The sequence below is a fragment of the Rhamphochromis sp. 'chilingali' genome (genome assembly GCF_963969265.1).
Source record: "Rhamphochromis sp. 'chilingali' genome assembly, chromosome: 16".
NCBI lineage: Eukaryota > Metazoa > Chordata > Actinopteri > Cichliformes > Cichlidae > Rhamphochromis > Rhamphochromis sp. 'chilingali'.
The window spans coordinates 21,867,521-21,882,132 of record NC_137943.1 but is presented as its reverse complement, the minus strand read 5'-3'; the positions used below and the strand labels follow the sequence as shown (position 1 = coordinate 21,882,132).

Below are 14,612 nucleotides of genomic sequence, written 5' to 3'. Positions count from 1 at the left end.
ACAGCAAGTAAGAAGGTAAAATCTAACCTAGAAAACAGTGACAAAAAACAACCACAACGCACATCAGCAGGCACAATTAATCACAGCCGGCCCAACTAAGCAGATGGTGCAATTGTTGGCGCAGCTTGATTGGAGCAGAGACTGAGATGCTGGTCCAGTCAGGCACAGCAGCAGAAAAGACAACTGGAGACACCAATCCTGGGCAACAGCTCAAACATACTAATTACCATGTTAATCAAGTCATGTTAGAAACGAACTTTTAAAGCAAGATTGGAATATTGTATATGAACAAACAGAAGTTAATAAAGCTTACGAAGGATTTTTAAGAACATTTAACACATTACTTGATAAAAACTGCCCAGTAATTGAAATCAATAGGAAACACAACTATGCAGGAAGACCATGGATGACAAAAGGACTACAAAATGCCAGCAAAAAAAAGAATACCTTATATCGAGAATTCATAAAAAAGAGAACAATAGAAACTGAAATGAAGTATAAAACTTACAAAAATAAATTAACTAATATAATGAGATCCTGTAAAAGAGAGTATTACATTAAAAGGTTAGAACACAATAAAGATAACACAAGAGATATATGGAATGTATTAAACAGAATAATCAAAAATGAATCAAGGAATAATGATTACCCTGGGTACTTTATAGAAGAGACAAGAAGTATTAATAACATGGAGGAGATAGTAAATGGCTTTAATGAATTCTTCGTAAACATAGGGCCAAAACTGGCAGAAGAAATAAAGGTTGATGGAATAGAAAGGGACACTGGTGAAAATATTGAAAGGAATAGTAGCTCAATGTTTTTAAGAGCAGTGGAAGAGAAAGAGATTTATGACATGGTTAGAGGACTTAAGAACAAAACCAGTACAGACTGGAATGATATTGATATGGTAACGGTAAAGACAGTTATTGATGGTATCGTAAAACCATTAAAATATATATTCAACTTGTCGTTTCAAAAAGGAGTTTTTCCACAAAAAATGAAAGTTGCTAAAGTTATTCCCATTTACAAAACCGGTGAAAGACATAATTTTACAAACTATAGACCAGTGTCAATACTCTCCCAGTTCTCTAAGATACTGGAAAAACTCTTCATAAAAAGATTTGACAGTTTTGTGGAAAAATATGAATTAATGACAGATAGTCAGTATGGGTTCAGAAACAACAGATCAACAGCTTTGGCACTGATAGATTTAATGGAAAAGATAACGGAATGTATGGATAATAAGAGGTATGCGCTCGGAGTTTTCTTAGATCTAAAGAAGGCGTTTGATACTGTTAATCATGAAATTCTATTAAAAAAACTGGAAAAGTACGGGTTTAGGGGAGTGGTTTTGGAATGGTTAAAAAGCTATGTAGGGAATAGGCAACAATATGTACAAATAAATGAATATAAATCTAATTTGATGGATATAGCTTGTGGAGTACCTCAAGGTTCAGTACTGGGTCCAAAAATGTTTATTATGTACTTAAATGATATCTGCAGAGTATCGGAGATTTTAAAGTTTGTAATATTTGCAGATGACACAAATATACTGTGTGCAGGTGGGGAATTGCCACAGGTTTTGGAAATGATCACACAGGAATTAACGATATTAAAGAAGTGGTTTGATATAAATAAATTATCATTGAATCTCGATAAAACCAAATTTATGTTGTTTGGAAACCAAAAGAAAAACATCGAAGTAGAAATATGTGTTGACAATGTATATTTAGAAAGAGTAAATGAAATAAAATTTCTTGGGGTGATCATTGACCACAAGCTCTGTTGGAAGCCACACATTACTTATGTTCGGGGGAAATTGGCACGGGGCATTGCCGTCCTGGGAAAAGCAAAGCATATGTTGGATCAGAAAGCACTGCACATTTTATACTGTGCTTTACTACTGCCATATATGAGCTACTGTGTAGAGGTCTGGGGAAACACATACAAAAGTAACACACAAACAATAACTATAATACAGAAAAGGGCCATTAGATTAATAAATAATGTAGGGTACAGGGACCATACAAATGCACTCTTTGTCAAAATGCAAGCTATTAAATTCCAAGACTTGGTGAAGCTTAAAACAGCGCAAATAATGTATAAAGTCAGAAATAAATTGCTTCCCAAAGAAATCTGTAAATTGTTCACAGAAAGAGAAGGTGGGTATAACTTAAGAGGGAAATGGAATTTAAAAATACAAAGTGCTAGAACAACTTTAAGAACTATGTCTATCTCAATTGCAGGAGTTAAATTATGGAACAGTCTAACAGAAGAAATAAAAGACAGTCAAAACATAAAACAGTTTAAAGTAAAATATAAAAACCTAATTTTAAATAAGTATAAGAATGAAGAAAACGGGGTTAACCCAGGATGGTAATGTTGCTGGTAATGGTGTTGCGGTTCTTTTTTGGTTGTTTTTTTGTTTTTTTGTTTTGTTTTGGTTTGTTGTTTTTCCATAACTTGTGTATCTGCAAATATACACATTCTGTATTTTTCATATGAAAGAAACTATACTGTGGTGGGGCTTGCTAATTTCTTGTTTTTGATTTATGTATGTTATGTTTTGTTTTACTTCATATGTTTATATGTTTCATATGTTGTTTGTTTAATTTAAGACAAAAAAAAATTAAATGAATGAGAGGTAAAACTTGAGGGGGTAGGGACAAATAAGTAAATACTTCAGCCTACTCCTTTTCAAACAAATAATGGAATGATATTTTGTAATGATTGTGAAGGCACATGTTTGAAATGTTTGAAATAAAAATGAACTGAACTGAACTGAACTGAATGTTAAATGTTAATCAAGTCTTCAAGCTTGGTCACCAGATCCAGCTCCCTGCACAGACATGCAACCTCTGATTCGCTGTCAAGAAATCAGAATACTAGGAAGAGATCAAACTCTCCTCTTCAGGTGTGTCAGTAGTTTTCCTTCAAATAACTCACTTTAAGAATGTTACCACATAGACTTTTATTTGTATAACTGTATTCAGCTTGGTTGAGATTTCACTGATTAAAGCTTAAAATGCATTTTTTGTTGCAGTGATTCTTTCTTTAGCAATTCGCTAAACTGACACATATTTTAAGAGAAATCAGTGAACAGCCTTGGCAAGATGTTCAATAGTCTTAGAGGCATATAATTAATTGAAATAACCTACCAGGAGCTGAATAGCTTTCTAAAAGCTGCTGACAAGTCACGTATTTTCAGTGTAAGGCATCTCGACTTGAAGGGAGCTGGACTTCTTTTTCAGGTTCTTCACCTTTCATCCAAAAGAGTACTTTTAAGGCAGGGATCTCAAACTCCAGGCCTCGAGGGCCGGTGTCCTGCAGGTTTTAGATGTGTCCTTGATCCAACACAGCAGATTTAAATGGCTAAATGACCTCCTCAACATGTCTTGAAGTTCTCCAGAGGCCTGGTAATGAACTAATCATTTGATTCAGGTGCGTTGACCCAGGGTGAGATCTAAAACCTGCAGGACACCGGCTCTCAAGGCCTGGAGTTTGAGACCCCTGCTTTAAGCCCTCCCAGTAGACACACCTATGGTATCAATTTAAAGCTCCTACGTTGCCTTGTTTTTAAGTTACTGCATTCACAAACTTGAGTGCCCAGGCCACCTTACTAGCAATCTAATCTGCAGCACTAACTTCTGCTTTGTTAGTTTGGGATTTTTTTCCAGTAAGGAATATATGGCAACAATATGTTCCGAAACCCTGGTGGCCTTAAGGTGGCCTGTTCAGGTAGAATTTCAGACCAAGCTGGAGCTCCTTGGGGAGAAAAAAAAAAAAGACTACCTTAAGAAAAGCTTTGTTCTGATAAATCACAGCTGGATCACCGGGGAGAGGATTTCTGATGACTCCAGGGTACATTGTATTTACTACTAACTCTTCAAATGATGGCGATATATGAATCATATCGATCGTGTGTATCAGCATGTACTTTTGTCTGTAATTCCAGAAAGGTGGTTGTATATACTAAAACTAGTTTCAAGTCTCTTCCTGCGGTGTTTGGACTTCTTGTACTGTTTACTCCAGTGTCTACGAGGAACACTGTTTATTTTATACACCTGCTCACATTGGCCATTTGGGACAATAAAAAATGGCTTGAACTACAACTGAGTGTAAAAATGAAACAAAACTCCAGAAGTAAAATAAAAGCCTCACAACTGTACTGCACAGTAAAAATGACATTATTCTTTAGCTTGATGCTTTAGTTTTGTCTCCACAGCTTGGTGTCAATGCTTCCTTGATTCAAGCGGAAACTGATTTTGGGGGTGGGTGGGGGGGGCACACATTTAATTATGCATCACTAAAACGCTAAAATTTAAATTCATGGTTACGCCAGGCTTCACATTATGCCTGTGCGCATTAAGTAAACACACAGGCAGGTGCAACATAGACCTTCAGAAAAATTTGTTTCAATGAACGTCACATGATTTGAATGTAAAAACAATTACAATTGGAGAAAGGAACACCTGCAAAAAAGTAGCAGTTGTTCCTTTTTTGACCACACAGTTTGGCAAATTATGAAGAAATTGGGGAAACTAAGACTGAGAAATTTTCTTTTGTAGAAGCTCGGATGGTTTAAGTTTTCCATAGAAAGGCAAAAAAAAACCCAACGAAACAAAACAAAGAACAAAAAAAACATTTTTGTTCTACAAAACATCAAAACCTGCAATGGTGGCATAATTTGAATAAACCTGAAAAACACACACACACTTTGACTATTTCTATCTTATTTCTAAAGAAGAACACTGCATTCGCAAAAGAAAAGAAATCCTGACTCATTACCTGGAAATTATAAATAACTACCTAGTAACTATGAGAACTATGATTACTTTGGAAAATGTCACGTTAAAAGTCTTTAATTGTGCAGGCTGTGACATTAGTTTAGAATTGAAAGATATAAAAGATATCTATCAAGTTTCTTCATACTCATTGATACTCGATGTGCTTGTAACCAATGTTCCCTCTAACTTTTCATGTGTCTGAGCAAACGCACAAACTCCCTTGGACCACTGTGAGCAACAGCAGACGTGTGCACTGTGGTCACGGCAGCATCGAATCCATCCAAGTTTCATGGTTTATTAAAATAATCAAATTACAGCACTTATATTTATGTTAGACTACTTTTAATGAAGTGCTTTAGCCCACTTACAAGGAAAATTTAAATAAAATCTTGTTCATGATCTGTGTAGTATGTTACACTATTGGAAGTAAAAATAACTTGAACTCCAATTTTGAAAACACAACTTTCTTCTTTTTTTTTTTTTTTTACCAGCTCAGACTTGTATTATGAGTCTGTGGTCTGGGAGAGAGTCCCGTAACTCTCTGTCTGCAAAATACAGTAAATAATGACCAATGTTGGGCAATTAATTATATAGTTACTTCTTCAAAAAAGTAACTCAGTTTTGCAAACAAAGTTTTTTGCAGCTGTTTACCTAAAAATGCAGCCAATGCAGTTTTTTAAATAAACATTTCAAACTGTTTACAGAACAATCAGCTGTTCTGCATCAAATCTGATGCCACACAAATTATTTGTGCCACTCCAAAAAATAATTTCTGTCCACTATTAGATAAAGGAGAACAACAGCCTGATACCTGCAGGCCTGACAACAGGAGATGTATCACTCCTGTAACACCTGTAACATTCAGTAGTCGCCTCATTGTTCTGACACACACAACAACTATTGACTACACTACACACTAACTACACAAGACAACACACTAACTTTACACTCCAAACACGCTAAACGTCGCAAATCTCTCACATCTCTAAACACCGCCGTCACTCCTAAAACTCCCCCCCTTCCTAAACAACTAAATGCCATCTCGCCATATCCTTTTTTTGATTGGTCGACATGGTACATTTTTCCACCAACAGGAAAGGCTGGGAGGGGTGGGTGGTGTTTTGTTGGTTTTGTTTTTGCTCACAGGTGCAGAGTGCTTTCGAGCGTTTTCCTTATAAAACGCCGTTTTTTACCGTTTCTTCCAGCAGTAAATATAAACAACGATAGTATTCAGGAAGAAAAGCAAACATTGCAGATATTTTTATCATAACTTTTTACGTGGCCTATCAACACAATTAAAAAAAAAACTGGTATAAAGTCCACACTTTTCCCGTCAATTGTTCCGTCTGTCCTGCTCACATCTCCAGTGGTTGTCCACGTTGTCATTAACGTGGCTTCTCTCCACTTATTTTATGCGCAACACAGATTTTCTGTGCGCAGAGACCGTGCCTGCAGTGCGCGATTGCGCATGCGCGCAGCTTAGAGGGAACATCGCTTGTAACTATCACTGAATTACTTTGATGATGGGAAAGTCTTAAAAACCGAGCCAGTGATCGATTCATTTTATAGACAGTGATGGTCTGAAAGCAAACATGAAAAAAACTTGGGTTATTTCTCTTTGATTTTTTTCTGGATTTGATTTTTTTTAATGCATCTCACTACGATCCACTTTAGGTGGATCTCTAGACATTAAAGTCATGTAGACATGGTACATTTTGCTACTTTTATGTTTGACAACTGGCTCTCTGAAAACTGCAGGACAGAAGAGAAGAACCTTGCAGCTAAATCTGATGAATCTATAATTCATCAAAGCGCAGGCAAGTGCTATCACATCAAGCACTTTGCACCTGGGACTTAATGGGGTCTAAGGGTACAAGAGCGAACAAGAACATTAGTGCAGTTCAAAACAGCAACAGCGCTCCAGCAAACACCGGAACATAAAGTTGCAGGAGGGCAAGGTGGAGGAGGAAAAGGAACACAGTTGTTTTTATAAGATCAATATCCTATTCCATGGTCAGCTGCACATATTTCCCTTTTCCTTCTCTTTTTTTTTTTACATTTACGGTTCAGACAGCAGAGAAACTTTGATGCATGTTGCAGGCACCAAAACGAGCTAGCATTTTTCATTTTATCTGTTGTCCACTGTATCACTTGATGCAATTAAGCAGATATTGCACTTTTTATATTACAATTAGTACATTTTTTTCCCATATCAACCTCCGATATTATTAGAGGTCTTTACACTTTGATGGATGAAACTGGTTCAGTCCTTCTTGAATGAATAGGGAAGTGAGGGATGTTGTTCATTATTCTCTTACATTTTACAGCCCAAAAAAATGTCACCTTATTAATAATGAAAATTAGCTGCAGCTATAATTGATATATGCTCATCTTTAATTTTCACCATACCACTGACTGGATACTGTGTCCTCTTCTACGTGTGACTTGGCAGAGTCAAAGTCGAGAAAACTCACAACTCTCAAAACAAGTGAAGACAAAAAGGAAAGTGACTGATGATTATGGGCAAATTTACCAGCGAGAATAGATGGACACGGGCGTTTGCTCTCTTGAAATTTAATGAAATGAAAGCACAAAAACAAATAAAAAAAACAACAAATGTCACCCAGTGAAATGCACAACACCAGCCACTATAAACCCACACTCACTGCCTGTTCCCAGACCAATGAACCATCTAGTCTGCCTTAATGTGACCTTCACTTTAAAGTCCAAACAAATACAAACAGGAATACACACCGTTTAATCCTTCCTGATCCTTTGGGGTCCACTCAGAGACGGACATTGCTGGATCTGAGGTGAAGACGTGAATGCAAACAACAAACAGTGGGAATATCTCTATTTGAACTTTCTTTATTTCTATTTTATTCTACTCTACCTCTTCATTTTTAAGGAAAATTAGTACTCTATTTGTCTTACATTTATTTGAAAGGTGTAGTCCATTTGGCATACAGTTTTACATTCATAAAAAGGTGAGCTATGAAAATTTAATGTCTTGCTAAAGTTCGAGCTGCTAATCAAATGTCAAGGTCAGGGGTTGCAAACCTGAGGCTCTGGAGCTTCACGTGGCCCATCTCAGCTGGCTACCTGAAGCTTTGTTAAAAAAAAACAAAATCTATATAAAATGACTCTTATGTTAGTAACATAAGAACAGAAAAAAAGTCTTGTGTAGCAGAACATTTCCTTTTCCTCTTAAGTACAAATTTTAAATCTGACATATTTATTTCATGACCTTTAGGAAGAAGCCTGACGCCACAGTTGAGAACCACTAGATGATACATAACTCTTACTAAAACTAGCTTGACATCAACAATAAAATATTGCTTGGTGCATTAGTATTAACAGCTGAATAACGTCACACAGTCACAGAGGTCATTTGTTCTGCAGGATAAGTGCTTTTGGTTTTAATAATGATTTTGCTTATAATTTGTATTTTTGCTTCGGTGTGATTTTAATGCAGGATCATTCCTCGTAGAAATACATAAATGTGTCCAGTTTTCAAGTGACCTTAAGCTCTTATAAAAAGTCCTAACAGCAGATGGCTCTTCCTCCTTCATCACTTCTGTCGCTCACCCTCTTTCTCACCCTCTTTTCTTTTTGTTCTGTCCCGCTCTTTGCCTCTCTCTGGGCTTTCCTCCAGTTTTACGCGATGAGCTGATGGCCAACAAACAAACATTGGCCCCGGTCCTCGGCAGGCAGAGAGGACACAGAGCAGCAGGGCAGAACAGCAAGGTTGCTATATCACTTTCCGCATGATCCCTCTGCAACGCCTACTCACTGTACCTCACCAGCTGCACTACCGCTTTTTAGAGCGAGATGATAGCTGCTTAAAATTTTTCAGTTGAGGGCAGTGACACAGTGCAGCAAGCAGGGAAACCACTCTTAAGTTTATGAAAAGTTAAATGACCTCTGACTTTTGCTCTTATGGATAAATCATTGCTCTTGCACAGCACTCATACCTGGTCACCAGTATGAGGTGGCAGGAGGTTGAAAGGAGTTGTTTTGTAGTAAAATATTCTAAACATATAGAATCTGGAGGGTTAAAAAATGTTTCCAGTCAGCAGAGAGGACTGCAAAGTTACAGATAAATGGTTATTATTGAAGCAGATATGCGACGATAAATGGACTAATTTAATTCCAAAAGACCAAAATTCCTTTGTGTAAATGAAGTGCAATGACGGATGACCATATCAGATTTTCTTAGCCATTCAAAAGCTTGAAAAGTTTCTTATTGAAATAATGAACAATACTGTACAAAATACAATGTGATCTGAGAATACATCTATCATTCATTAGCTGCTGGTTCACTCAGTCCTGTTGTTTGTGGTGCTGCAGTTTCAACAAAAACACAAAATTATGACATCTGTGAAAGTGAGATGTGTTGCAGGACTCTTGCACTAGACTGCTCTGTGTGCTTAAAAAACAGGCAGGTGAGCTTATATGCTGATGATGTTTGTGAGGATGCTTGGGCCAAATTTGATGCTTCAACTCTGTGGGTGAAAATCACACCAGACAACACAGCCTTCCTGTTTCCCACTGATGTGAAATAGACTTGGTGATTGTAAAGGGTTGTATTTGCAGTGTGTAGCTGTTAGCTGACCTTCAATAAAATAAAGAGGATATTTAATATCTGTTTGAAGGACGAAGATTCATATACAGCACTGTGCAAAATTCTTCAGTCACCCCTCATTTCTGTATATTTTGCTTCCAAGAAGTCAGCTTAATTTTTAAAAAAGTGATCTTTTGCAATAATTCATGCTTTCTTCGGTCTTTCGCAGTTTTTCTTTGGACATTGGCTGCCTTTTCACTCACTTTCAGTCCTGTCCTTGTAATTGATCGTTTTATGAGGAGTGTTTATTGAGCCACTTAACACTGATGTGGATTATTGATTATTATGAATTATTTAAGCATAAAAAGGCACCTAACCCGAGAGATGAACCAAGTCAAGTATCAATGTATTTGTGTAGCACATTTAAAACCTCAGTTGACAAAAGTTCTCCACAGTAAAAGCCTGGATATGATGATCAAAGAAAGCCAGCGAGTATCAATCTTTTTTTGATTGAGTGATTGCACAACTCTTTTACCAGCAGTGTTGGGGATATGTATCCGATGTCAAAATTCTGTAATTGCAAATGCATAATAATGCTATCAGATATTCATCCACCATGCAACACCATCTGAAAGGCATCCGATTATCAAAAGCTTCATTTTTCAGCACGGCAGTGCATGACAATGTTCTACAATAACGCACAATGAAACTATACAAGTCATGGATTGGCCTCACCAGAGCACATTACTGAAACTTTAGTGAAGCCTGAGATCAGAAGTCAGGCGACTTAAAAAAAAGACAGCTTGTGTAGAAGAATAAAGGTGGTCACAACAAATATTGATGTTCAGATTTTGTTAAAAGTGCACAAACTCTATTTTTTTCCCATGTATTTTTGCAGATGTTTCAATAACTCAGTGCATCTATTTCCCATTTTCCTAGCAAAATACAAAGAAATGAGGGGTGTTTTGCACAGTGCTGAATGTGCGTGTGAGTGACACATACACAAAAAGCCTGTTTTGACTCGAAGGACATGACAGCCATTATCTGTTAGCCAAGATGAGCCCGGAGGGTGGAAATTATCACAGCATGACCTCCATCCCTGACACACACACCAGTGCAACACCCCCACTCCAACCTTTTAACTCCGTGTTAAAAGGTTACAGATTTTCACTCTTTCAACACTTGAGCGAGCATGATAGCAAAGTTCTCTCCGCTATCCTTTTGGAAAGTGACGCCGGGTGTAAAGGTTTAATTGCCCACCGTGTCAGATACATCAGGGCTTCTTGTCATCAGAGTCCCACCTCTGTCGCTTTGATTCGCTTCCACTCAATCTGCCTGCTTGTTCCTCATCTCTGCCTCATTTTAGCATCTTTTCTTGTGACTCTCTTAGAGGTGTTCTGGCAATCAGAGCACTCATGTGTCCTGACTGACCTCTTTAACAGAAACCCGTAATAGCTGGAAGAAACAACGTTACCAATTGAGTTATTCAGGCAAACATTGTGGAAGCCTCAAGAATGAAGATTGGGAGCTCTTATGTTAATCAGAGGTCGAGTTTTTAAAAAAAATGAATCAGCTGATCAGCTGTCAGTCAAAATATTAGACCAGATAGAATCAGAGACTGTATATTAAAGATGGACATGATAATGAAATCACCCGTTGACTGGTTGGTTGGTTACTAGGCTTCATTTTGAAGGTTCAGTTTTTGTAACTTTAGCTTTAAGTAACCAGTGGATGAAGTACTAAGTTATTGGTTAATAGATAAAAGCCTGAGCCTGGTTCTGCCAGAGGCTTCTTCCTGTTAAAATTGAGTTTCTTCCCCACTGTCATCAAGTGTTTGCTAATGGCGGTCACCTGATTGTTTGGGTTTTCTCTGTATTACTCTATGGTATTTACTTCACCTCATCTTGAGGCGACTGTTGTTCTGATTTGATGCTATATAAATAAAACTGAATTGAATTGACAAGCATACTTATAAATTAGTCCCAAATAAACCACATCACTGGACAGCCTGACAAGTCCACTGATTTAATTAGTCTAAGTGAAGCCCAGCAATGGGAGGGGATAGTGATAATTCACACGTTTAAACTTGCATTAGTTTAAACTCATAAGTTTCATTCTAAATATATGGAAGTGTTACCAAATGCAGTGTTACTAGGCAGTAAATATGTTTGTTTTTGCTATAAAGCTTTATGCTGTAGGAGCTGAACTTGCTTCTGATTAACTGCAGACTTTGGCCCTCATGCATTGGCTTAATTCTTCAGCACTGTAGGTCACTGTATGGCAGCATCAGAAGAGGTTTTGAGATAGAGGAGAAAAAAAAGCAGTATGATTATGTTTCAGACAAAAATTGGGAACCTAGATTCACTAGCAACACTTAAACTTTCATTGTTGTCATCATTATTATTATTCATGACATGTTCGCTTTTTCAAAAAGTCCAACTTTTCAGTTAAACAAAACATAAAAAGGGAGATTCGTGTAACATCACAAGTCAAAAGATAAACAGAAACTGCATGACATAAGACCTCTGTGCCTGCAAACCGCCCGGAGATAAAACTGAAGGTGAAGTCAAAGTATTTACAGTCTTGTGATGGAAATGCCAATGAGAGATGGGCTGGAAGGAAAGGAGAAGGTTAGGTTAAAAATGCTTCAGATGTTGCACCCACTCTAACAGCTCTTACCCTCACTAACAGCTTTACTTTTGATATAAGGAAGATTAAAAACCGTTCAGATGTGTTTACGTGTGTGTGTGTTTGTGTGCATAACTGTAAGCGAGAGAGAGAGGACGAGAGCAAAGGAGTAAGACACTGGAACATAACCACATCAAGAGCAGAGCGCAGCAGGGCAGGCGAAACCAAAGGCCTGTTCCACAGGGGAAGTGATTAAGGCGTTGCACAAGGCCCACAGGGCGCAAAAGGGCAGAAAAGAGAGCTCATTATCCATAATGTGGAAGAAGAGTTATTCTCGCCACAGAGTCACACACACACTCTCGCAATATTACTTAAAAATCCATCTTCTGAACCGAGTGATAGTAAATATGCTGCTCTGGAGATGGGCTGTTATTTGGGTTAAAGACAGTCAATGAAGAAGTTTGGGATGGGAGAGGGGGGAAGGCAGCCGTTAGGGACTGGAAGATGACTTGTTCTCTGTTGCATGCAGCAATGAATTCGACTGTATTAATAGATTAAAAAACTTAATATTGTGTTCCAATGATTTTTTACAGCTTAATACAAGACAGATGTACTTCGTTGCTCTTGTCATAGTGTATTTGGAGTTTTACAGGTCAGGCTCTTCTGCTTAACCATTGGCTGGAGCCTATCGCAGCTACCACAGGGTGAGAGGTGGGGTACCATGGACAGGTCGCAGCCCATCGCAGGGCTAACACACAGAGACACAACCATTCATACCTATGGGAAATTCTGAAATATCAACTAACCTAACCCCACTAAAATATTTATAATATGTTTACTTTGACACCTAATGACAAGTAATGAAATAAGAAAGAAACCACTCAGTTCAGAAGAGTTACCCCCAATCGAGGGGAAAGAGTTAAAAACATTGTTTGTTTCGCTCACAACAGAACTTAACCAGGAATATGACCACAAATTCAAGATTGTGACTTTTGCTCATGGTGCAGTATTGTGAATAATCAGTCCACGGATCAATAATAATGACCAATTAAGCATTAATATAATTTATCAAGCAAAACTGCTGCAACAAGTGATTTGTAGACATTGCACAGCTATAAATAACAAATAATTAATTCCTCCTTTAAAATAAATTTAGAAATACATAAAATGAAGAGCTGCACTTCATAATTTTCATTTTCATGAAAGAGTAGAGTGAGAAACACAAAGAAGCCATCAACTTATTGGCAAAAGCAAAGTCGGTCCATAGCCTGTTTTTCTGTCGACCTAAGCCGAAACGTAAACATACAAAAAATAAGCCTACTTTTGTTTATGTTCATTAATAGTCTGATAAATTACTCACATGGAAACCAAATCATTGTTTTTCAGTTTCAGATCATCAGCGTCAATGTTCTTCCGTTGTTTCTTCTGTGTCTCTCTCAAACTTACATGAAGGTGTTACCAAAGCCTGCAGACTCTTAAATATGCAACTGCTGGTCAGTTAAAAATAAACAGGTGGTCTGTTCAGCTGCTTCCCTGGAGGTCACCGCAGTTCCCAGGAGGTCACAGACCTGCATGTTTGATTTGGCCAAATGCCCACCCTCCCATTTATCCTGGCTTGTGACCTCCTGTGGATGGGTTTGTATTTCCTCACAGTCTCAAACCAGAAATCCTTCACGTGAAAGGCAAATTTGTTAACCACTACACCAAGAAGCCACCAGGTCACTTAAAAAGAAACGCCGTATTGCAGTTCTTACTGCCGTTCAGGCTCTCTGACATCCTACCTGGTTGATGATGTAGATGCCGTAATCAATCTTCTGGCGTCTGAGAATAGGGTGGAGGTAATGGAGCCAGTACTTTAGGTGATTCTCTCTGTGACGAAACGGGATGATGATGGCCACCTACACAACAGGGACAGTTTCAGCAGATTACCTGATTGTCCTGAATGTGTAGATTTATTATAGATCATATAATAATAAATTGGATTTATATAGCGCTTTTCAAGGCACCCAAAGCGCTTAACAATGCCACTATTCATTCACTGTCACATTAACACACTGGTGGAGGCAAGCTACGGTTGTAGCCACAGCTGCCCTGGGGCAGACTGACAGAAGCGAGGCTGCCATATCGCGCCATCGGCCCCTCTGGCCAACACCAGTAGGCAAGTAAGGTAAAGTGTCTTGCCCAAGGACACAACGACCAGGACAGAGAGCCCAGGGATCGAACCGGCGACCTTCCGGTTACAGATACGCTTCCCAACCCCCTGAGCCACGGTCGCCCGATATCCCAGACATTACCACTTGACTGCCACGACCTAAACCTGGTTCTGTTGGCGGTTTCTTCCTGTTTAAAATGAAGTTTTCCTTGAGCACCTTGAGGTTACTGTTCTTGTAATGTGGCACTATAAACACACTGAATCAAACCGAATGACCACAAACACACACCAACTAAATCTCTAACACGAGTGAACTGTTATTTCCACAGCTCCTGTTAATGTCACAGTGAACATAAAGCAGGTTCTTATCCATAATGAATAAAGCACGCCAAGTGAGCAGAGCTCACTGGCATCGCATACTTGAGACAAATTAAGGGGCCGTGTCTCTGAACTTGAAGCGAGTCATTTTCAGGTGTCCAAG

The 14,612-nt window shown here is 38.2% G+C and overlaps 1 protein-coding gene across 2 annotated transcripts in view; it reads right to left on the bottom strand.

Moving 5' to 3' along the window:
* The window catches only part of b4galt2 (UDP-Gal:betaGlcNAc beta 1,4- galactosyltransferase, polypeptide 2), a 239,931-nt gene that overhangs the window by 103,388 nt on the left and 121,931 nt on the right, over window positions 1-14,612 (bottom strand). For both annotated transcript variants that reach the window (XR_013974581.1, XM_080906855.1), the window contains exon 4: window positions 13,761-13,877. Coding sequence is in view for 1 of the 2 variants with exons in the window: in XM_080906855.1 (XP_080762981.1) it covers window positions 13,761-13,877 (117 nt within the window). In the remaining variant the exon portion in view is untranslated. The remainder of the gene's footprint in view (window positions 1-13,760; window positions 13,878-14,612) is intronic.